Raw genomic sequence first — 25060 nt, 5'->3', positions numbered from 1 at the left:
CTTCTTTAAATTCATCAGTCATTTTGTGTTCTGTGTGTCTGAAAATGTCTATCAGCTCAGTGATTGGCTGTAATCCGATAAGCCCCTCCTTGGCCTTTGACCCGCTCGTCAGTCCTCTTCCTTCCTTAAAGCAGCATACACACATATCCTCGCTCGACCGTCCTTCGTTGCAGCAGACTCTACTCATGTCCTTGAATGGTTGCGACCTGAAAGTCCCTCACTTAACATCAATCTAATCTCTTTCACAGTTCAATAATTCAAGTTCATTGACTATACTTGCAGTGTTCAATGCATACAGTGCTTTTATGGTTTAACACTTATATAAGTAAATATACTGTAACATATAATATCCACCACTAGGGGTGCTATTAAACATGCTTACAATGCTTTTAATACTTAAATTCCTCACAATCATTAGTTCAAGAGAAGTGAACGCTGCTTCATACATTCTGGTGCAGATGTTAAGGATATAGATCAGGTTCAAGTCTTTGCTGATATCACTGTTATCAAATAATAAAACTTGTAGATGCTTCGACAAATTTATTTCTGTATGAATCATCTGGAAAAAATATAATTATACGAAGTGTGGGTCTCTAATATTCTCGTTAGTTTAACATGAAATTTGGGGGAAAACTGCTTAAATAAGGAGCCACGGTGACACAGACTGAACATCCTGGTGAGGTCATGTGACCGTGAGTTCATTTGTGTACCAATGACATCACTTCCAAAATGGCTGCCTGGCTGGTCTTAATGCTTTGATAACACGTCCTACATTATATCTAAGCTCCATGTTTATAAAACTAATTTGTTTAAAAAGTTATGAAAACATTGTGACAGATACGTCACATCAGGCTTTTAAACTTATAATTGTCTCAGATTGCTGTTCTGTTGTTGAATTATAAATACATTTAAACAAAAAATAAGTATATTAGTCAAATTAGTTATGAAATAAATGGAAGAAAAATGTACACATCAGTAAATAAAACACAAGATGAAGATCATCCAAGGAGAAGACATTTTGTCTTGTTAAACACATCTGAAACCGATTTTTTGGTTAAATAACCATAAAAGTTATAATTTAGATGTGTTGTGGAAATGCAAATAAAAAATCATATATTTGCTACCAATGAAAAAATAGGCCAAGTTGATTCGTTTTTAAATGAGGAAAACATCTATATGTGAACGCCCAATGTGACATATATGTTACATTTCAGATCTCTGGCACTAGGGGTTAGTATTTCAAAAATATTGTCAGAAATGTGTTCCATGTAGTCCATTTATTCTGTTTCATATCCCCTATAATATTCCTTTGAGGAAACATGGGTTTGGGTTCTTATGAATTAACGTCACGTAACTAAAAATGTAGTGAAAGAGAACAACAAAACGTACCATATAACTTATTATCATCATGACAAACATGTACTTCTGTTACAGAGCTCAGAGGGTCTGGTCCAGGCTCCAAGGCCTTGGTCTGGAGTTTAATGTAAATGATCACTTTGTAACATGGTCTGTTTCATCAGATGTCTGTCAACCAAAAACAACAATTGTAACTCTGTAACGTAAGTTTCAAGCTGTGGCGAATGAGCTGCACCATCGAGCAGACTGACACACAGCGACATGGAAGTTAAACATGAAAGGAAGGAACAGAAATCAGATCCTTGGAGGGAAATGGACTTAAGATCTGAGTCTCAGCTCCAGACCAGTGTCCTCACACAGCGCATCATGTCACATCACTGTGCCTGTAATATGTGAGGCCTATGTGTATTTATACATCCTGTAAACTTGTTGTACATGAATAAAGCTTTTTCTAAGGACATAACAACTGCAAAGAACAACAAAGAGAGAGTTTTACTGTTGTGAAGAGCACAGCAGGACAGAATGTTTTGTTAGCAGCATGAAAGAGTTTTTAATTGATCTCATGTTTTATGTGCTGTTCACAGTTGATCCACCAGAGAAATGTAAATTGTAACGTTAGTTTACCAGATGCGTTGTTATTGTTGTGACAGTGTAAATAAATATGCGCTGCTGATCTTTTAACTCTTTTAGCAATAAAATACATCTTATTTGTATTGATGTTGTTTCCACATTACAATTTAAAGCTCATGGTCATCAATGGGATCACGTGAGGAGCCACTGAATGCACCATTTTATGCTGTTTCCCAAGTTTACTTGTTAATTGCTTCTAAATAGTTGCAGTGTGTTGTTGATCAGTACAGACCTCTGGGTGTTTACTGACTTTCCGAAACAGGAAATCTATTGCCGGCATAAGTTCACCTCTGGGTAGAATAATGTGCATTTAATTAAGTTTGCAGTCTTACACAAGCTGCAAGAGTTGGAACTGAATGATGAATGTATTGAATGTTATAACCATTATAATGATACTCATATTTAGAATCCTATTAATAACAATAATAATTAGTTTTATTCATCAAAATAAAAATCTCCATCAGTGCTCACTTTAATCACCAGCAGAACATCAACTACCAGTGAAACATTGTTACTGTAACATTTAAAGCCAATCATGCTTCCCAAAACAAGTGACATTTATTTGTCAATATGTTTGATCATCAATAGTATAACTATTTATATTAAAAGTTATAATCAGCAGAGGACATGTTCACAGTGAGCAGCTCTGATAGGAAGTCTGGCTGAACTGCACCATAAGCCTCGACCATCAGTGTGTTTGCTGCTCCCAGAATACCTTCAGTTTATTAAACACTGATCAACATCAGATGGTTGTTTTTACATCGAGACTCTGAAGAAACATGTGGACCAGTTGGAAAACGACTTTTGATGGAGCTCTGATGCATTTTAAATCATCTTTAGAGAGAAATGAGTGGGAAAAGCCGCTGATCAGTGCTGTCCACGGCGGTGAGTAGGTGAGGTTTGGAGGCTCCTCAAACACAACACAGAGACCATCAGAGCTCTACATGACTTCAATATGAAGAGACACTTGTCCGCTATCGGCTCCCTTCACCGTCAGAGTTCAGTACTTCTTCCACATTTAGTTTTGAGTCTTTATCAGTGAAGAGAAAACACAAGTGACTCTGCTTTCAGACTGCACTGAGGAGTCCCGGGCTGGGTTGAGTCTCCACGGTTCTCATGGTGTGTTTAAGTGCAGCCCCGTGCTCTGTGCTCTTCAACAGTCAGTCAGACTCTCGTGTTCTCGTGACTACAAACACATCAACGATAGAAAATGACAGAAGTAGTTTCAGCTTCAGCCCCCGCGGCGGCCAAAGCAGCGAAGAAGAAGCTGTCCAGGCCGAAGAAGGCTGGTCCCAGCGTCGCTGAGCTCATCGTTAAAGTTGTCGCGGCATCCAAGGAGCGGAGCGGCGTGTCTGCTGCCGCCGTGAAGAAGGCTCTGACCGCCGATGGATACGATGTGGAGAAGAACAACAACCGCGTCAACACCGCCATCAAGAGCCTGGTGACTAAGGGAACTCTGGTCCAGACCAAGGGGACCGGGGCCTCTGGCTCCTTCAAGATGAGCAAGACGGTTGTCGAGAAACCGGCAAAGAAAGTTGCTCCTACAGTCAAGAAGCCCGCAGCGAAGAAACCCGCAGCGGCCAAAAAGACAGTGGCCGTAAAGAAACCAGCAGCAGCCGCTAAGAAATCACCCAAGAAGGCAAAGAAGCCCGCAGTGGCCAAGAAACCCGTCAAGAGTCCAAAGAAGGCAGCCAAGAGCCCCAGAAAGGTGGTCAAAAAGGCCCCCAAGAGCCCCAAGAAGGTGGTCAAAAAGGCCCCTGCAGCCAAGAAAGCCCCCGCAAAGAAGGCTCCCAAGCCCAAAGCCAAGAAAGCAGCACCCAAGAAGAAGTGAGCTATATAAGCCTATCCTATAAAAGGCTCTTTTAAGAGCCACCAACATCTTCCTTGAGAGCATTTTCCTGTTTATTCAGAAGTTATCAAGAGCAGAAATTCGCTACTTTTTATTTGAGACAGAAAAATGATACATTTAAGAACGTCACATTGCTCATATTTACACATTATACTTATGTATCAAATAGCAACAAATCTAAACATGCATACTGGAGGAGAATAAAGTGGCAAATATGAATCCAATTATAAGCAGAGACAGACATATATTAGACAATAGCTAGTTTGTATTCGTTTTATATACTGTGTGATGCGGTCTATGGGTGGGCTTAGTTGTAGCTGTATGACTGATTGTAGGTGGAGACATAAATATCAGTGTTTTATAATCCAGTTGAAAGTAAACGTCAGCAGCTGCATCAATTTATCTGTCTGGAAGTCCAAGAGTGAGCTGCACAACATGATAAATGTGCTGCAAAGCTTCAGTAGAGACAGAACAAGGTGACTCAAAGGTGGAGAAGGCCAAGGATAAATTATAACGACACAATAAACAATACTTTGTGCTGTAAAACCAGATTTTTCTTCCAGGCAACTAATCAATATAATTAAAGCAATCATATCAGGCACATAATGTAAAATATTAGTAATAAATATCTCAATTAATTTAAATAATTTATGTAATATAGTCATTAAATAAATTAAATCATTTGTGGACGCCTCCCACTGGAGGTTTTCCAGGCACGTCCAACTGGGAAGAGACCCCGGGGAAGACCCAGAACATGCTGGAGGGATTACATCTCCCAGCTGGCCTGGAAACGCCTCGGGATCCCCCAGAATGAGCTGGAAAAATGTTGCCGGTGAGAGGGAAGTCTGGGTCAGCCTGCTTGGCCTGCTGCCACCGCGACCTGACCCCGGATAAGCGGAGGAAAATGGATGGATGGATGGATGGTTGGTGAAAGCATTAACTTTATTCAACGGTTTCACACCATCATAAAAGTGTAATGTGGGAAAAACAATACGCAAAGAGATAACTCTGAACCAGATCTCAATAGACAGTCAGTGGCCACCAACATCTGTCTTTAAGAGCATCTTCCTGTCTTATCCATATACTTGTCATTAACAAGAATCACAATATTTATATTGGCCTTTTAATTAAGATCTAAGATATTATCTCGGTACAAAGACCACAATGTTTCAAATCCAGGTAAAAATGAATGCTAGCAGCTGGATCTCAACGTGACATTCTGTAAGTTCAGGATGACACTGAAAAGCAAATCTTCACATCTATTTAGTCTGAAGTGTGACAGTAAAGCTGAGAGGCCAGTCAAAAGCCCTCCAACAGCACGGCACAGTAGTATGAAACCATTTATCCTGGTACCTTATTAACATCATTCCAATAGAGCAATCATAATATAGAAGCAAGTATTACAATAAACATGTGAGTCCCTTCTGTTTATTTTTTTAATGGGTTTCTATGGAGAACTATTGCCGCATAATTCATAATTTCTGATATCTTTTAAACTTTTTGAACTGCAGCAATTTAACTTTTATGATTTTTCAGCCCTTTTCTGACTTTATAATGGGTGTGTATTGCGCAGCTTAGAGTGCACCAATTAGTGATGTTGATAAACACACAGACACACATGCACTCCTCTCTCACTCACTCACTCACGCACGCACTCTCTCTCTCTCACACGCATGCACGCTCTCTCTCTCTCACACGCACGCACACACGCTCTCTCTCGCACTCATGCACACTCTCTCACTCTCTCTCTCTCTCTCTCTCTCTCACACGCAAGCACGCATGCACACTCTCTCTCACGCACGCATGCACTCTCTTTCTCTCTCTCACACGCACGCACGCACGCACTCACTCACTCATTTCAGGTCTTTTAAAGGACCCCCCCCACACACACCCCACACACACTTAAAATAAAAGCTGCACACACATGATTTGTTGCAGCTGTTACGTGTTGCAGCTCGGCCAATCAGATATGAGGATTCTGATAAGTTTCCTGATTCGAGTGACATTTACACACACCGCGACACAAGAGGGAGAGAAGAGGAAAGACATGGCAGCGCAGGACAATAGTCATGTAAGCTGTAAAAGATAAAACATAGTACAAACTCCAAATGAGAAAGTTTGCCAGAGATATCAGAGCCTCTCTTGCTATCTCTCTCACTAATTCTTTCTTCTCTCTCACTCCCTGTCTGTGTCTCTCTCTCATACAGTCATTCAGGTCTTAGAGACTTTTAGAGGACCCCCCCACACACACACCCCAATTCAAAATAAAAGCCCGAAAGAGTGAATTCTAATTGAAATGCTTGTGATGAAGCCAGGCATTTAATAACCTCTGTTTATGTGTGTCAGACATTATGATTATCTCTCCTCTCCCCCTTTCCCCAGCACCACCCTTTCAAAATAAAAGCCTCATGGATTAACTGTATTTAAACAAGCTCAAAATTAGGCTTTTTTGTTAAAAAAATGAATGCTCTTACTAATACTGCGACAACTACTACTGCTGCTGCTAATATAGTATTACTACTACTGCTCCTACTACTTCTACTATAACTTTCGCTGTTGCTACTATTACTACTACTGCTACTGCTATTACTGCTACATCAATATTATTACTACCACTACTGCTATTACTACCACTACTACTATTACTTGTACGACAACTGCTACTACTACGACTGCTATTCATGCTACTAAAAGTAGTAATACTACCACAGCTATTAGTACGACTGCTACTAGTACTACTACTACTGCTACATTTTCTACTGCCATTACTAGTACTACTACTACTACTACTACTACTGTGATATTAAATACTACGACCAATACTACAGCTATTACTATGACTACTGACACTACGTCTTCTACTACTTCTTCTAATTACTAATACTTGAAATTGTTCAAATATCAAAATGTTCAGCTCTTTCAGGAGACGGGTTATTTGACTTTTCATATTTGTAATCTTTAAACTTTTTGAATTATTAAGCTTTTTGCAATTTGTTTTTGAATTGGATATCTATTTTCAGCAATGTTTTTGCGATTAATTTCAGTTTTCAGCAGGAACTGCTTTTTCTAGTTATGTATTATTCATTACCTGGGCCAACTGTCAACACTGTTCATAGCATGAATACCAAAATAAAGTCTGAATTAGTTTATATTGTCCCTCAAAAGCAGATATATACATACATACATACCTATATATACATACATCCATATATATACATACATACCTATATATATATACATACATCCATATATATATACATACATCCATATATACATCCACACACACACACACTTGCCCATTGCCCACATACATCCATCCATACATCCATCCACACACACTTGCCCACATACATCCATCCATACACACACACTTGCCCACATACATCCATCCATACACACACACTTGCCCACATACATCCGCCCACACACACTTGCCCACATACATCCGCCCACACACACTTGCCCACATACATCCGCCCACACACACACACACACTTGCCCACATACATCCGCCCACACACACACACACTTGCCCACACACATCCACACTTGCCCACACACATCCACACTTGCCCACACACATCCACACTTGCCCACACACATCCACACTTGCCCCCACACACACACACACACACACACACACACACACACACACACACACACACACACACACACACACACACACACACACACACACACACACACACACACACACACACACACACACACACACACACACACACACACACACACTTTTAACTTTCCAGTTCTAGAACTGTGTTCTACTCAATTCAAGGAGAGCCCTGAGAGACACTGACGTACAACAAAATACAAATTGGCCGAATGCACTGAGAGTGCATTACTGCTGTATATAAATAGATTAAATAACTGCATAACATTAAAAATATAACCATTTGACTCCTACGCAAACAGCAGCTAATATCACTTCACTATTATCGCATTATCTCAGTTTACCAACAAACACTTTTGGTATTCAGAGGAAACGTCTTTAGATGAAGTGGGTGGCTCTTAAAAGAGCCTTTGTGTTGTTAGCCTCCATCAGGTGTTTACTTGGAGCTGGTGTACTTGGTCACAGCCTTGGTTCCCTCAGACACCGCGTGCTTGGCCAGCTCACCGGGCAGCAGCAGGCGGACAGCGGTCTGGATCTCCCTGGAAGTGATGGTGGAGCGCTTGTTGTAGTGAGCCAGACGAGAGGCCTCACCGGCGATGCGCTCAAAGATGTCGCTCACAAAGCAGTTCATGATGCCCATAGCCTTGGAGGAGATGCCGGTATCAGGATGGACCTGCTTCATCACCTTGTACACGTAGATGGCGTAGCTCTCCTTCCTGCTCTTACGCCTCTTCTTGCCGGTCTTGGCTGCGGTTTTAGAGACGGCTTTCTTGGAGCCCTTCTTGGGCGCTTTGACGGTGGGGTCAGCCATGGTTTAAGATTCGCTTTGAGTCTGTGGCTGTTTTCAGAAGGACAGGGCGGTCTATATATACCAACTTGATGCAAATTAGACTGTGCTGTTGCTTGCACTGAATTGGCTACAGTCTGAGCGGGACTGAGCATGCGCTGAACAGGTCACCGTTTCTGTGAGCAGACTCATGTTTTAGTGACTGAAGACAGGAAGTCAAGACTAACATCAGAATCTCACAAGTTGATATGTTCGGAGTTTACTACACCACAGTGTATAAATATTCTGTTGCAAATAAAAATCCTCCATGAAAACTATTTCTTAAGTAAAGACTGTTTAGTTACAGTTTTTCTCGATTGCTAAGACACATTTCTTGAAACGGTCACCCATTCTCTCAAAACTGTAAACACAAAACCTCATCTTCAAGCACTATTTACAAACCCTCTGAATCCTCTTGCAAAATGAAACTTTCGCCTCAAAACAGTTTTACCTGTGCTCAAAATCAAACACTGCTCTCAAATCACAAACAAAGTGATCAAAATAATATACACTATCAAGCAGTCAGTAAACAATACACCAATAAACAGAAAACACATTGTTCAAAACATATAGTTCTCAGGGAGAAGTAGATTTTTAATCTCAAAACTAATTTCACATGAACGAAAACATGTTCTATTACAGTCGCTCAAAATTGATCAGAAATGACTACTGTGCTTTGCTCTTTGCAATTTCTTTTGTTCTTCCTCCTCCTTGTACCCCTATTTGTTACAGTACTGTACCCTGCATCTCACAAACGTGTCCTTTGTCTCTGTGATACTGTAATTCTTGTTCTTTGTTGATATGAACCTGCAACCAGTCAACATCTATTGAGCAGTCAGTACTGTTACTGTAACAAATAGAAAGCACCATGTTCAAGGCCATACAATTTGTTTGTTGTACATTATACAGCCTACAATGCACTGTAGGCCTACTACAGCATACAATACTACAGTAAAAGGGACAAAAATCAAAGGAGTCAACATGTCATCAATGTGCTTCTTCTTGTCTTTGGGCTGAGTCAGGCCAGAGCACTTCGTCGACATCACCTTCAACCACCTGTTTGCTCTCTCAACAGGCTTATATTGGTTGTGTCACATCATTTGATACAAGTGAAATCCATTTTGAGTGATTGTGTTTAATCAATGACATGTGTTCTCTATTTGTATTTGATTGTTGCCACTTGTGTTTACCAGTATGGATGACATGTGCATGAGAGTGCAGAATGTGTTTTGAGACTGAGAATGTGTTTAGAGTTTTGCTGAAAAGTCTAAGTGAGATCTGCAAATTGTGTTTTACCATGTGACACAGTTTAAGGTATTGACAACAGACTGCACAATTAGCTAAATGAGTTCAGGCAACTGAGAACTTTGTTCAGCCAATGGGTTTTAGTGTTTTAGCAATTGAGAAAAACTGTAAGGCCCACAAGATGATTCAGGAGAAGTTATTAAGAGCAGGAATAATGCTTACTTATTGGAGAGGGAAAATGTAAACATTTAAGGACGTCCCATTGCTCATATAGTTACACACTATACTAAAGTATCAAAAAGTAACGAATCTAAAACGTACATACAGGAGGTGAATAACGTAGCGAAAATAAATCCACTAAGAGCATTTGTCATTGACAGCAGACAGACTATTTACATTGCGTGTCTATGTATTTGTTCGTAAAATTATTGAATTTGAATATTGAGGTTAATTTAATATTCATAAAACTTTACTGATCATGTCAGTCTCCTGACACAAACTATACACACACAATTATCTCTAAAGCTCATTATCAGTTTTTTTTAATATTCTCACTGCACTGTCTACATTCTGACGATATATATGATTTGATTTATGTACTGAACCGGTTTGCCTTAACTTTTTTAACTTTAGTCAAAAAATCCCACAAGCCATTAGCGGTTCCTGCCAACCACATGACCACGTTGCAGCTTTGGACGGGAAACACCAAAATAAGACATAAGTTACTTCAATCAATTGTGTTGAATATACAGTATAGTAGGTATTTACTGTCCAGCATTTTAATAATTTGTTCTAAGTCCAAAAAAAATTGTTTTCGGGTCATTTGAAAGTACAAAAATAAGTCCACTCTGTCATTATGGAGCATTGTGTATAGATTTCATCAGCACAATTTCAAATTCATTGAGTGCCCGACATTTTATCACACTGGTATTAACCTGCAATAGACTACAACGAAATTGAGTTATACATGGCGATAGTAGAGGAATAAGCTCTTCAGAGAGAGTGAGGTGGCTCTTAAAAGAGCCGTTGTGGTTTGTGGATCAGCAGACAGCTTAAGCTCGCTCTCCGCGGATGCGACGGGCCAGCTGGATGTCTTTGGGCATGATGGTGACCCTCTTGGCGTGGATGGCGCACAGGTTGGTGTCCTCGAACAGGCCGACCAGGTAAGCCTCACTGGACTCCTGCAGAGCCATAACAGCGGAGCTCTGGAAGCGCAGGTCGGTCTTGAAGTCCTGAGCGATTTCTCTCACCAGACGCTGGAAGGGCAGCTTGCGGATCAGCAGCTCCGTGGATTTCTGGTAGCGACGGATCTCTCTCAGAGCCACGGTACCGGGCCTGTAACGGTGAGGCTTCTTCACGCCGCCGGTGGCCGGGGCGCTCTTACGGGCAGCCTTGGTGGCCAGCTGCTTCCTGGGGGCTTTGCCTCCGGTGGATTTACGAGCGGTCTGCTTGGTTCTTGCCATGACTTCTTCTTTCTCTAATCAGGAGGAACATGCAGTCAAAGAGGAGACACGCTGCTCTTAAGCTGTGGGACCGGCTGTGAAATGGTGACGCAGCGTCAGACCTCCGGCTCCTGATTGGTGAGAGGCTCATCCTAGAGCTCAGCCCCGCCCAGAGCAGCGACCCACCGCCGAGTCTCCGCTGCTCATTGGCGGAAAATGCTTTCAAATTGTCCGCCAAAATATAGTGTCCCGCCCGCTGTTCTTCTGCTGGAAGCATCTTTCACAGTTTTTCTCAATTGCTAAAACACTAAAACCCATTAGCTGAACAAAGTTCTCATTTGCCTGAACTCATTTAGCTAATTGTGCAGTCTGTTGTCAATACCTTAAACTGTGTCACATGGTGAAACACAATTTGCAGATCTCACTTTGACTTTTCAGCAAAACTCTAAACACATTCTCAGTCTCAAAACACATTCTGCACTCTAATGCACATGTCATCCATACTGGTAAACACAAGTGGCAACAATCAAATAGAAATAGAGAACACATGTCATTGATTAAACACAATCACTCAAAATGGATTTCACTTGTATCAAATGATGTGACACAACCAATATTAGCCAGTTTAGAGAGCAAACAGGTGGTTGAAGGTGGGAAGGAGAAAGTCTGAGAGTGGATAGAAGAAACAATGTGAGAGGACGTCGTGCTTTCTATTTGTTCCAGTAACAGCACTGACTGCTCAATAGATTTTGACTGGTTGCAGGTTCATATCAACAAAGAACAAGAATTACAGTATCACAGAGACGAAGGACACGTTTGTGAGATGCAGGGTACAGTACTGCAAAATTAGGGGTACAAGGAGGAAGAACAAAATAAATTGCAAAGAGCAAAGCACAGTAGTAATTTCTGATCAATTTTGAGCGACTGTAATAAAACATGTTTTTGTTCATATGAAATTTGTTTTGAGATTAAAAATCTACTTCTCCCTGAGAACTATACGTTTTGAACAATGTGCTTTCTATTTATTGGTGTATTGTTTACTGACTGCTTGATGGTGTATATTATTTTGATCACTTTGTTTATGATTTGAGAGCAGTGTTTGATTTTGAGCACAGGTAAAACTGTTTTGAGGCGAAAGTTTCATTTTGCAAGAGGATTCAGAGGTTTTGTAAATAGTGCTTGAAGATGAGGTTTTGTGTTTCCAGTTTTGAGAGAATGGGGGACCGTTTCAAGAAATGTGTCTTCGCAATCGAGAAAAACTGTAACCAGTCTTCACATTTACAGAGACACATGAGAATCCACACAGGAGAGAAACGTTTCAGCTGCTCTGTTTGCAAGAAATCTTTTAAACAGTCTTCAAATTTAAAGATGCACATGAGAATCCACACAGGAGAAAAAACTAACAGCTGCTCAGTTTTTGATGAAAGATTGTTGATGTAGATCTGTAAACCCTTCAGGGTTTGAATTCACCAGATTTGACACAAAAACCAGAATTTAGACAGAATTTATGTATCATCACACTTCAAAGCAATAAACTATAGAACCTTATTAAATGACTTCTCGGATCACCTCATAGTAAAAACAACGGTGTCTTCTGGGACCTCAGCTAGTAGAGGCTTCTGGAAACTAAATATTCAATGCCTAAAAAAATACAGATTTATTAAATAGATTATGAATAGATTAAACGAAATATTGGACAAAATTATAGATGAACAAATGTGTGCAATTAAAGGCCGACTGATGTCGGACAACTTGTGCATACTAAGAGAACTCTTACATGATCCTGATAAAAAAGGTTTTTATGTTGTTGGGCTTGATCAGAAGAAGGCCTTTGATTACATCTCCATAGATTACCTCTGGGCTGTGATGAAGTCATACGGCTTCCCCGATGCTTTTATTCACACGGTGAGATGTCTGTATGTTAAATCAAACATCTGTGCAAATGTTAATAGTGTTTTAACTAAAACCTTTAAAGTAGAGAGAGGAGTGAAGCAGGGCTGTCCCCTAAGTGCTGCGCTATACATCCTCGCCATAAATCCTCGAATTAAAAAAATAAACTCTGACCATCTAATTTCAGGTTTAAGTGTAGGTCATATGCCCAAAGTTACAGCCATCTCATACGCTGATGACATTACTGTCATCATAAAAACCAGTTGGAGATGGATGCATTAACTACAGTTTTTCTCGATTGCTAAATCACATTTCTTGAAACGGTCACCCATTCTCTCAAAACTGTAAACACGAAACCTCATCTTCAAGCACTATTTACAAAACCTCTGAATCCTCTTGCAAAATGAAACTTTCGCCTCAAACGTTTTACCTGTGCTCAAAATCAAACACTGCTCTCAAATCACAAACAAAGTGACACATGTACACATGTACACACACGTACACGTACACATATATACACACACACACACAGACATATATACACATACATACACACACACTTTTAGCATTCCAGTTCTAGAACTGTGTTCCACTCAATTCAAGGAGAGCCCTGAGAGACACTTTGAAAAGTACAACAAAATAAAAATTGGACAAACGCACTGAGAGTGCATTCCTGCTGTATATAAATAGATTAAATACCTGAATAACATCAAAAATATAACCATTTGACTCCTACGCAAACAGCAGCTAATATCACTTTGTCTCAGTTTACAAACAAAACACTTTTGGTATTCAGAGGAAACGTCTTTAGATGAAGTGGGTGGCTCTTAAAAGAGCCTTTGTGTTGTTGGTCTCCATCAGGTGTTTACTTGGAGCTGGTGTACTTGGTCACGGCCTTGGTTCCCTCAGACACCGCGTGCTTGGCCAGCTCACCGGGCAGCAGCAGGCGGACAGCGGTCTGGATCTCCCTGGACGTGATGGTGGAGCGCTTGTTGTAGTGAGCCAGACGAGAGGCCTCACCGGCGATGCGCTCAAAGATGTCGCTCACAAAGCAGTTCATGATGCCCATGGCCTTGGAGGAGATGCCGGTATCAGGATGGACCTGCTTCATCACCTTGTACACGTAGATGGCGTAGCTCTCCTTCCTGCGCTTACGCCTCTTCTTGCCGGTCTTGGCTGCGGTCTTAGAGACGGCTTTCTTGGAGCCCTTCTTGGGCGCTTTGACGATGGGGTCAGGCATGGTTTCAGATTCGCTTAGAGTCTGTGGCTGTTTCCAGAAGGACAGGGCGGTCTATATATACCAACTTGATGCAAATTACACTGTGCTGTTGCTTGCACTGGATTGGCTACAGTCTGAGCGGGACTGAGCATGCGCTGAACAGGTCACCGTTTCTGTGAGCAGACTCATGTTTTAGTGACTGAAGACAGGAAGTCAAGACTAACATCAGAATCTCACAAGTTGATATGTTCGGAGTTTACTACACCAGTGTAGAAATATTCTGTTGCAAATAAAAATCCTCCATGAAAACTATTTCTTAAGTAAAGACTGTTTAGTTAAGGCCCACAAGATGATTCAGGAGAAGTTATTAAGAGCAGGAATAATGCTTACTTATTGGAGAGGGAAAATGTAAACATTTAAGGACGTCCCATTGCTCATATAGTTACACACTATACTAAAGTATCAAAAAGTAACAAATCTAAACGTACATACAGGAGGTGAATAACGTAGCGAAAATAAATCCACTAAGAGCATTTGTCATTGACAGCAGACAGACTATTTACATTGCGTTTCTAAGTATGTTCGTAAAATTATTGAAGTTGAATATTGAGGTTAATTTAATATTCATAAAACTTTACTGATCATGTCAGTCTCCTGACACATACTATACACACACACACACACACACACACACACACACACACACACACACACACACACACACACACACACACACACACACACACACCATTATCTCTAAAGCTCATTATCACAGTTTTTTTTTTATATTCTGACTGTACTTTCTACATTCTGACAATATATATGATTTGATTTATGTACTGAACCGGTTTTCCTTAACTTTTTTAACTTTCGTCAAAAAATCCCACAAGCCATTAGAGGTTCCTGCCAACCACATGACCATGTTGCAGCTTTGGACGGGAAACACCAAAATAAGACATAAGTTAGTTCAATCAATTGTGTTGAATATACAGTATGTTAGCTATTGACTGTCCAGCATTCCAAAACACAACCTTAATACTTTGTTCTAAGTCCAAAAAAAAATTGTTTTCGGGTCATTTCAAAGTACAAAAATAAGTCCACTCTGTCATTATGGAGCATTGTGTATAGATTTCATCAGCACAATTTCAAATTCATTGAGTGCCCGACATTTTATCACATTGGTCTTAACCTGCAATAGACTACAACGAAATGATTGTGTTATACATGGCAATAGTAGAGGAATGAGCTCTTCAGAGAGAGTGAGGTGGCTCTTAAAAGAGCTGTTGTGGTTTGTGGATCAGCAGACAGCTTAAGCTCGCTCTCCGCGGTTGCGACGGGCCAGCTGGATGTCTTCATCAATGGGATCTATGAGGAAGGGAGCTGTACATTAATGCAATAGAGGCGTCTTAGTTTGCTCAGCTGGTATTAAGGATCACTGTGTGTCTCACTTTACATGCATTTCTGGAACTCCCGTATAACCCCCAGTATATGCGCAAGCGCATTAGACTACTGTATATGACAGGAGCTGCCATTTTTTCCGGGGGAGTGACCAGCTTATCCAGCTACCTTCACTGAGCCTGCGCTGGAGCAGGTTCAAGCTTTTGGATGTGTTGCCATGGTGATTTTGCCGAACTTGCTTCGTGGAACCGAAAAGCCTGATATACGTAATCTTATCCTGAAAAGTATCCGGCTAACTCAGTCAGCCACGTACGTGGCACGGGGCCCTGGAGCTAAACTAAACCATAACAAAACAGAGGGAGTTTGGAAAGGGGATGAACACCATCAATGTAACATGAACATTAAAGTCAAACCAGAAATAAAAATACTGGGTTTAACATTATATGACAGTAAAAGTAGTGAAAGAAATTGGGAAACCAAGTTGTGTGAAATTAAAGGAGAGGTGAAAAAATTGGAAAATACTAATTACAAATCCAGGGTAAATATAGTCAAGACTTTCATCTCATCTAAACTTTGTCTCATCTAAATATTTGTTCAATATTTGTCCTCCATCCAACAAAATGATCATCCAGTTAAATAAACAGTGTGTGAACTTAATCTGGGGCACAACCAGGGAAGTAAGTTAACCAAACGAGAACTAATGTATAAAAGTAAAGTGTCCTTGTCAAAGCATCTCTCAGGGCTCTCGTTGAATTGAGAACACAGTTGTAGAACTGGAAAACTAAAATCCTTGTATGAGCATAACATGTTCATGTTGTCAAAAACTATATATATATCGATATATATCTATATATATATGTAGTTCATGTTCATGTTGTCGAAAACTATATATATAGTTACTCTGCCCTTTACTTTTTTGTGTCTGTTTAGATGCTAATCTGCATCAGTACCTGTAAATGATGACATTGAATCTGTTCTGTGGCTTTTGATACTAATTTGGCAAAACTTGAAAATAAAAAAACATTCCAGTCTTTTTGACAACGGATTTCATGGAAACTTAACTCCTTAAATCTTTATTCATACAGTGCAAAATAGAATGGGACCAATTTTCCACAGAACAGTCTGTAATCCTCAATTATATTATAATTATATATACATAATATTTTTTTAATCAACATCCAGAGGAAGGACCGCAGCTCTCTGACACGAAGATCTTGTAGATAAAAGAGATCGAACATCTGATTCAGGGCCAATATATAGTGTGACCTCACTTCTTAGGTGTGAGCGCCATCTTTCGGACGTCTTTCACGACTTCAGTTCTTCTTTCAGTCCATGAGGAGGAACCACAGAGAGAGAGATGACCTCTGACTTTGAGTCAGAGATCATGTACTTTCTTGTGAGGTGCTCTTCTACTCTATAGGCTCTGTCTTGTATGAAATTATCATTCAATGATTGTGTTTTCTGCTGATATCTACTGAACATGTTTACAGCACAAACTCTGCATTTTTCTAGAATATTGAGCACTGATGCCAGAAGGGCTGAACTCAGTCATTCCGGAACATTAAGTTTATGTCTGTAGATCAAAGACCTGTTGATGGTCATCTGTGTGAGATACGGATCACTAAGTTACATTTAACAGCTGCTACTATAACCTGCTTTATAGAGGCTGTTTGCCAACAATATCATATTGAAAGTAAAGGATTTCAGGATATGAATTAGGATATGAATGTAGGTGCTCAGTAAACTTTGAAGTTCAGTGGATACTCCTGAAGACATCAGCCACTAACTGTCTGTTGAGATCTGCTTTTTGTTTTTCCCACATTACACTTTTATGTTGGTGTGAAACCTGTGAATAACTTTCATGCTTTTACACATTTCGTTTATTTTATGACGAATTTTAATTGAGGTATTTATTGTTACTATTTTACATTATGTGCATGATTGGATTGCTCTTGAATTAGTTGACTGGGAAAAAAAACTGTTTTACAGTGCAAGGTATTATAGTTATATACATAAGTATAATGTGTAACTATATGAGCAATTTTACGTTCTTAAATGTATCATTCTTCTGTCTCAAATAAAAGTAGCTAATTTCTGCTCTTGATAACTTGTGAATAAACAGGAAAATGCTCTTTATGAAGATGTGGGTGGCTCTTAAAAGAGCCTTTTATAGGAGCGGTGGTACTTCAGACTGAGAACAGCTCACTTCTTCTTGGGTGCTGCTTTCTTGGCTTTGGGCTTGGCAGCCTTCTTTGCGGGGGCTTTCTTGGCTGCAGGGGCCTTTTTGACCACCTTCTTGGGGCTCTTGGGGGCCTTTTTGACCACCTTTCTGGGGCTCTTGGCTGCCTTCTTTGGACTCTTGACAGGTTTCTTGGCCACTGCGGGTTTCTTTGCCTTCTTGGGTGATTTCTTAGCGGCTGCTGCTGGTTTCTTTACGGCCACTGTCTTTTTGGCCGCTGCGGGTTTCTTCGCTGCGGGCTTCTTGACTGTAGGAGCAACTTTCTTTGCCGGTTTCTCGACCCCAGTCTTGCTCATCTTGTAGGACCCAGAGGCCCCGGTCCCCTTGGTCTGGACCAGAGTCCCCTTAGTCACCAGGCTCTTGATGGCGGTGTTGACGCGGGATTTGTTCTTCTCCACATCGTATCCTCCGGCGGTCAGAGCCTTCTTCACGGCGGCAGCAGACACGCCGCTCCGCTCCTTGGATGCCGCCACAACTTTAACGATGAGCTCAGCGACGCTGGGACCAGCCTTCTTCGGCCTGGACAGCTTCTTCTTCGCTGCTTTGGCCGCCGCGGGGGCTGGAGCTACAGCTACTTCTGTCATTTTCTATCGTTGATGTGTTTGTAGTCACGAGAACACGAGAGTCTGACTGACTGTTGAAGAGCACAGAGCACGGGGCTGCACTTAAACACACCATGAGAACCGTGGAGACTCAACCCAGCCCGGGACTCCTCAGTGCAGTCTGAAAGCAGAGTCACTTGTGTTTTCTCTTCACTGATAAAGACTCAAAACTAAATGTGGAAGAAGTACTGAAGGCTGACGGTGAAGGGAGCCGATAGCGGACGAGTGTCTCTTCATATTGAAGTCATGTAGAGCTCTGATGGTCTCTGTGTTGTGTTTGAGGAGCCTCCAAACCTCACCTCCTCACCGCCGTGGACAGCACTGATCAGCGGCTTTTCCCACTCATTTCTCTCTAAAAGTGATTTAAAATGCATCAGAGCTCCATCAAAAGTCGTTTTCCAACTGGACCACATGTTTGTTCAGAGTCTCGATGTAAAAACAACCATCTGATGTTGATCAGTGTTTAATAAACTGAAGGTATTCTGGGAGCAGCAAACACACTGATGGTCGAGGCTTATGGTGCAGTTCAGCCAGACTTCCTATCAGAGCTGCTCACTGTGAACATGTCGTCTGCTGATAATAACTTTGAATATAAATAGTTATACTATTAATGATCAAACACACTGACAAATACATGCAATCTGTCTGGGAGAGCAACATAGTGCTTCAAATGTTACAGTAACACTGTTTCATTGATACTATCAGAGCTAAACAGATATGCATGTATTCTGCTGAGTTATACAGCAGATCAAATTGTAAATAAATTAAATATACTATATTTCATCTAAAAACGTCAAACACTATTACCATACATTATAGTAATATTTTCATTATTATACTCTATTTTACAAACATTTTACAAACACAAAGGATTCAGTTCCAAACATTGGACCTGTTGTATCAGTGTACCAACTACCCGTGTTTATATAATACTGTACATATTGCTTTGTATTTCTAGGGCAGTGGTGTTAAAATACATGCAATTGCATTAAAAGGGATAAAAATACCCTCTTGTTGAATGGATTTATGATGCACTGACCTGAAGAGGTAACGTTTAAAATGTCTATGCAGAGGAAGAGAACTGTTTACAATACAAAATAGAATCGGTAGTACATTTGTAGTAAAGGAATACATAGTGTGCTCATGCTATACTCATTTACTAGAAGTATCTATATTGTGTCTGTGGCCCAATACAAAAGACTTTATGTGTGATATTGGGCTGTACAAACAAACCTGGTTTGACAGCTGAGATGAGTAAATGCTTTGTAGTTAGTACTGTGCCTTCCTAATCATTACTCTGACAAAACAGCAGATGTGTTTGCTTCCGACTCACAGCCCATCTTGAAATAAAACCGAAGCTGGATCAAAAACAGACATGGACCACCAGTCAAATAAAAAAAAAAAAAGGCCCAAAACCAATCTAAAGTTCAGCCTCAGATATTACAATAGCTCATCACAAACACAATTAACTGCTGTTAAATAGACAACACCAAAATGTTAATAGATTGTTTCAACCGCACAACTTTGGGTTGCAGCATGTCTTCCTTTATTAAACAAGTCACCCAAACCCTAGTGGACCTGCTGACACCTTCAGTAAATGGTAGTTTGTGTTTGTTCACGATATACGTAGCGTTCTTCAGGATACCAGCTCTTTCATTGAGGAAGTGTGTGGCCCTTAAAAGGACCTTTGGGTGTTTGATAACGAGCAGTAAGAGTTTAACCGCCGAAGCCGTACAGAGTGCGTCCCTGTCTCTTCAGAGCATACACCACATCCATGGCGGTCACAGTCTTCCTCTTGGCGTGCTCGGTGTAGGTGACGGCATCACGGAGCACGTTCTCCAGGAAGACCTTCAACACACCGCGGGTCTCCTCGTAGATCAGACCGGAGATACGCTTCACTCCACCGCGGCGAGCCAGACGGCGGATAGCGGGCTTGGTGATTCCCTGGATGTTATCACGGAGCACTTTACGGTGACGCTTAGCGCCTCCTTTACCGAGTCCCTTTCCTCCTTTGCCTCTTCCGCTCATTTTCACAAGTTGAAGTTTTTCAACAAGATGAAGAACACTGATGGGTCACTGATACTTAAATTATGTCTGAGGACGTGATAGAAGACAGAGAGAGGGGGGGGGCTTCTCTTCTTCTTTGGATTTAACTGAAGGGTGATGTGTGACTTGGTGCACCTAAAGAGATAGTGGACTAACAAGTTCAGGTTAAAAGCTTTATTTAAGTGTTTGAATGTAACAGGTTTAATATCCAGAATATAACTTCTACATGAAGTCTTTTTTCAAAATTTGTAATGATATTATTGTGTTCAAATGACAATTGTCATAAAGCCATGATGTTACACACTCCGGTACAGTAGGTGGCGGCATGCACCTTAAACGTGTGTTTGTAGTCCGCCAATAAACATAGAAGAAGCAATGCGTGTCTCCTCCATAGTTTGTTGCTTATGGGCACGATAGGTACTTAAAAGTTCTACTAAAGTACATTATCAAGGACAATTATGTTGTGTGTCTCCGTAGACATATCAGCAGATATTCATTTTGTGTTCTGTCTGTTGTATAGTCTCACTGAGTCGTCGTTTTTTCAACTGCATTTATTTTATATTTTGTTATTAATCATGAAGTGATGAAACATTTACATTGTGTGGTTTAGCCTAATTTCTGGTCTGTGTGCATTCAAATTAAACAATATGGAAATGAGACCGGAGTGAGAAGCAAAGTCATAGCTATATTTCAGAGGATTGACTTCAGACTTTGTTCTTCATGAACTGACACCACCAGAGCTGATGTCTCTGTGAGGATGCTGAACATCAGCAACAATGAGGCTGCATCCGGACTGGGAGGGCCGTTGTCCATAAGTCACACTGACAATTTACACTTCGCCTCATTCACTAATTTGATTTAACTAGAGGGGTGATAACCTGTGATACATATCTATGACTTGAAACATCTGTAAAGAATGTATCAACATTCCTGACGTTCATTTTGTCCAGCTGCTAAATCTGAAGTCATGAAAATGTGTGTGAACAAGATAATGTAACATTGCATTGAGATACAAAAGGCTTCATCCTTCAACGTCAAGGATGAAGCACAACTCTGCAAGAGAACACTGCAAACAGCTCAGAGAACAAGCGCTGAATGGAATATTGCATGTTGTGCAGCAGAGTTTGAGCTTTGACCATATGAAGGATGTTTCTCAGCATCATGGCTCTCCATAGCTACCAAAGCTACACAAGCACTCTAGCTCTTCTATACCAAGGATGCCAAGTCACTAGATCCTGCAGCAGCGCCCCAGAGACACGGAGAACAACTGCAGGTGTGTTTCACACTGTATACCTAACTCATATGGGTAGATAAAGATGACAATCTGTGACTTTTCCCTTTTATTGTAGGCGAATTTGATACATGTCCATCTACACTGGAGCGACGCCCACAATTAATAACACAATCTTTAAACTTCTGTCAGCTGCATTCATAACAAACACACAAACGAGCAAGATACATATAGCTGTGACCATCAGAGGGTGCTGTTGTTCTAGATGTGACGTGGAGCCTCATTTACTGCATCTCTTGTTGCAAAGTGTTCAATTAGCTGTAAATAGCTAATGTGCAGGTAGATGTACCAGTTTAGGGGTGTGATTTTCGTTTCAGGTGTAGGAGGTCGCTGGTTAAAATCCGATGAATACCCCTCTATTAACCTCTGGGGGTCATTTGTAGAACACAAGTTTCTTTGAAATTCAATTGTATCAACAAGTTGTATCCACTCCTGGGAAAGCAATAGTTTTGTGATCTAACTTTCCACTAGATGAGGTTCAGGACACGTGCCACGTCACCCGTTAGAAGACTTTCATGATAGATACAGATTAACAATTGTTAACCCTTTTAAAGTTTGTACACTAGTCTTCACTTTGAGTGTTAGATGTCCTGTTTTCTAGGCCTCTGCTTTTAACTACTGGGGTCAAAGGTCACAAAAGCCAGGATATACATGACTGCCAACAGTCTGTTGCGACATAAAGCCTACTGTACACTAAATAACTGTTGGTATAGAGTGGTGCAGTGATGAAATATATTAGTAGACCACACCGGAAGTAAGCATCACAGTGGTTCACTCAGGGAAAAAAACGTCAATTGGATTTTGGAATATTGCAGAAAAAAAAATCTGCAGCAAGCAAACGTTGATATTTACAAGTTTTGTTCTGCAAGATAAACCTCACAAGTAAACACCACTTAATGATTTCTGAAGCGCGAATGTAATCTGCAGAAGTAAAAGCTGTAAACCAACTACACCGCGGTTCTACGGTATCTCGCGGTATACGCAAGCAGTCTCCTTTAGCCACGTGTTAGCAACCGTCTTCTAGCCGTATCGTAGAACAAAACGTTAAAATCTCTTAAGCTTGTGTTAACCACAGACCTTATATCAGGCGTCTAACCAAAAAAACAACAACACATAGACTTTGAGATAAGATAACCAGAAGCGCAAATACGCTGATTCATTTCCAGGTTTAAGGACTTCTTCCTGCAGCACACAAGGCTGACCACTATGAGTGCAAACATACATTATACTCCATAGCATGCTTGTGTCCCTCTTTTGAATTGTGTGGTGTTGCCAATTTGTCATGTTTTTTCAAAATAAAAATCAACAACAAAGAGCACATCGTGACACATTATTCTTTGGCCAAATTACACACTATTCTCTTGATAATGTTCACAGCATATCACAAGAGAGAACTACAGCGTTCATTGCTCAGCTAGTTTTAGAAGGGAAGCCTCATTCACTGTTGCTCACACTGTGGCAAAGACTAACTTTGCTGCTACAGACTGCAGCTCTCGCTGGGCTCTCCCAACAGGAACTGGGACTTTGTTTATGTAGCTCATGTGGTCAAATTCAGGATGTTTGTTTTTGAATTCGGGGGAAATATTTAGTTCTGACTGGCTGGAGAGCAGCTCTGTCTCTGACATCCCTTCCTTGCACAGTTCGGAGAAGCACAGCTCTTTGGGGAGCCGTGATCGTTTCGTTTTTGGTCTCGATGGCCAGGTTGTGCTCACTTAGTCTCTACTTTGTCATGGTAGTTCTTTGTTTAGTGTCGGTCACTGCCCAGGTAGCCAGCGGACTCGGCCGTATTGCGGCTGAGTGTCGGCTGACTCGGCTGTGTTCCGGCTCGATGCGGCCAAATGTGAGCCAGCTGTGGCCCATTTCATTTTTGCCAAATCCGGGCCCAATCTGGCATTTATAAACGCGGGCCTATTCTGGCTAAGACATGGCAGCCGGGTTAATCAGAATCAGAATCAGAATCAGAATCAGCTTTATTGGCCATGTGTGCTTACGCATACATGGAATTTGTCTCCGGTTTCCACTCCGCTCTCAATGTACAAACACAATGTACAAACACAAATTTACAATAAACAAGAAAAATATATGTATAAAGACTCAAAAAGGGCAGCGAAAAAAGTAGAACGGATGTATGTATAAACATTTAGCTATAATACAAGTATAAATGTATATCCAAGAGAAAAAAGTGCGTATATATATATAGCTCGTATGGCCGATCCAAACACACAGCTGAAGTCCACGAAGAGAACCCTTGCATATGTCCCTGGGGAGTCGAGGTGTTGCAGCATGTAATGCAGTCCCATGTTGACTGCATCATCCACCGACCTGTTTGCACGGTAGGCAAACTGCAGGGGGTCCAGCAGGGGTCCTGTGGTGTTCTTCAGATGGGTCAACACCAGTCTTTCAAAGGATTTCATGACCACAGACGTCAGGGCGACGGGCCTGTAGTCATTTAATCCTGTGATGGAGGATTTCTTGGGGACCGGGATGATCGTGGAGCGTTTGAAGCAGGAGGGGACTTCACACAGCTCCAGTGATCGGTTGAAGATCTTTGTGAAGATGGGGGCCAGCTGGTCAGCACAGCCTTTCAGGCAGGAGGGTGTCTTCCTGATCTTCTGTCTGTGAAAGAGCTGACTCACATCCACTTCGCAGATCCTCAGTGCCGGTGGGGGGACGGTTGGGAGAGATGAGGAGGCAGGGGGTGTAGATGGTTGTTTGATGGGGCAGGTGGGGGGTAGGGGGGGGGGGGGGGGTGAGGGTAGGCTTATCGAACCTGCAGGAGAAGGCATTCAGGTCGTCAGCCAGTTGGTGGTTGGCCTCAGTGGGGGGGGGATGGTCTCCTGTAGTTGGTGAGTACTTCCAGGCCTCTCCAAACTGATGAGGGGTCGATGGCCGAAAACCAATCTTCAGCTTTTCAGTGTAGCTCCTCTTAGGCCATATCCACACTAGGCCGTGTCGGCGGAGTTTTCAGGTTCCTCCGTTAAGGCTGCTCCAAAACTCCAGCGTGGTGTGGCTGATCAGTGTAAACGTAGGAAAAGTGGAGTAGTGTGGATATAGCCTTAGGGTATAAAAGGATCTGGACCACGTTCCCGCAATTTCTCTTTTTTCCTCCACCGACATCCGCATTTGTGGTAAGTGCAAGCATTATCAAATTGTTCTAATATGGTGGGAGATATTTAACACATTTAGATTTCAAATACTCGTTTTTGAAAGAAGCTCAATTCATCCACCTGCCCCGTGTATATTCAACAGGGAACGTTAACCGCGCTTGTAGCAAGCTATCTAACCGTGTCATGAGAATACTATGCATAGTATTCAATGAATGCTTGTTTTAATTACACTAAGGTTATGTCATTTCGAGTTGAAACCAGCTAGTACAGTGATTTCCACATAAACTAC

The 25060-nt window shown here is 41.3% G+C and overlaps 6 protein-coding genes across 6 annotated transcripts; 1 reads left to right on the top strand and 5 right to left on the bottom strand.

Annotated features, from left to right (window-relative positions):
• Window positions 1-3196: 3196 nt before the first annotated feature.
• On the top strand, window positions 3197-3817 carry LOC306781163 (histone H1-like; the record flags this gene model as incomplete). The annotated part of the gene is made up of 1 exon (XM_079273894.1): window positions 3197-3817. One exon carries the CDS (start codon window positions 3197-3199, stop codon window positions 3815-3817), a length of 621 nt encoding a protein of 206 aa, XP_079130020.1.
• A 4085-nt stretch (window positions 3818-7902) lies between these two features.
• On the bottom strand, window positions 7903-8277 carry LOC306781189 (histone H2B-like; the record flags this gene model as incomplete). Its single annotated transcript, XM_079273932.1, has 1 exon — window positions 7903-8277. The coding sequence occupies one exon, from the start codon at window positions 8275-8277 to the stop codon at window positions 7903-7905; it is 375 nt and encodes a 124-aa protein (XP_079130058.1).
• Window positions 8278-10589: 2312 nt separating this feature from the next.
• On the bottom strand, window positions 10590-11000 carry LOC306781167 (histone H3.2; the record flags this gene model as incomplete). The annotated part of the gene is made up of 1 exon (XM_079273909.1): window positions 10590-11000. One exon carries the CDS (start codon window positions 10998-11000, stop codon window positions 10590-10592), a length of 411 nt encoding a protein of 136 aa, XP_079130035.1.
• Window positions 11001-13693: 2693 nt separating this feature from the next.
• LOC306781177 (histone H2B 1/2-like) lies at window positions 13694-14109 on the bottom strand (the record flags this gene model as incomplete). The annotated part of the gene is made up of 1 exon (XM_079273920.1): window positions 13694-14109. The coding sequence occupies one exon, from the start codon at window positions 14107-14109 to the stop codon at window positions 13735-13737; it is 375 nt and encodes a 124-aa protein (XP_079130046.1). The 3' UTR covers window positions 13694-13734.
• Window positions 14110-17688: 3579 nt separating this feature from the next.
• LOC306777399 (histone H1-like) lies at window positions 17689-18309 on the bottom strand (the record flags this gene model as incomplete). The annotated part of the gene is made up of 1 exon (XM_079268488.1): window positions 17689-18309. The coding sequence occupies one exon, from the start codon at window positions 18307-18309 to the stop codon at window positions 17689-17691; it is 621 nt and encodes a 206-aa protein (XP_079124614.1).
• Window positions 18310-20043: 1734 nt separating this feature from the next.
• On the bottom strand, window positions 20044-20355 carry LOC306777419 (histone H4-like; the record flags this gene model as incomplete). The annotated part of the gene is made up of 1 exon (XM_079268509.1): window positions 20044-20355. One exon carries the CDS (start codon window positions 20353-20355, stop codon window positions 20044-20046), a length of 312 nt encoding a protein of 103 aa, XP_079124635.1.
• Between the last annotated feature and the right edge of the window lie 4705 nt (window positions 20356-25060).

This window comes from Melanostigma gelatinosum, assembly GCF_949748355.1.
Source record: "Melanostigma gelatinosum genome assembly, chromosome: 1".
Classification (NCBI taxonomy): domain Eukaryota; kingdom Metazoa; phylum Chordata; class Actinopteri; order Perciformes; family Zoarcidae; genus Melanostigma; species Melanostigma gelatinosum.
Note: the sequence above shows the minus strand (reverse complement) of the source record. Positions and strands in the feature narration are given on the sequence as shown.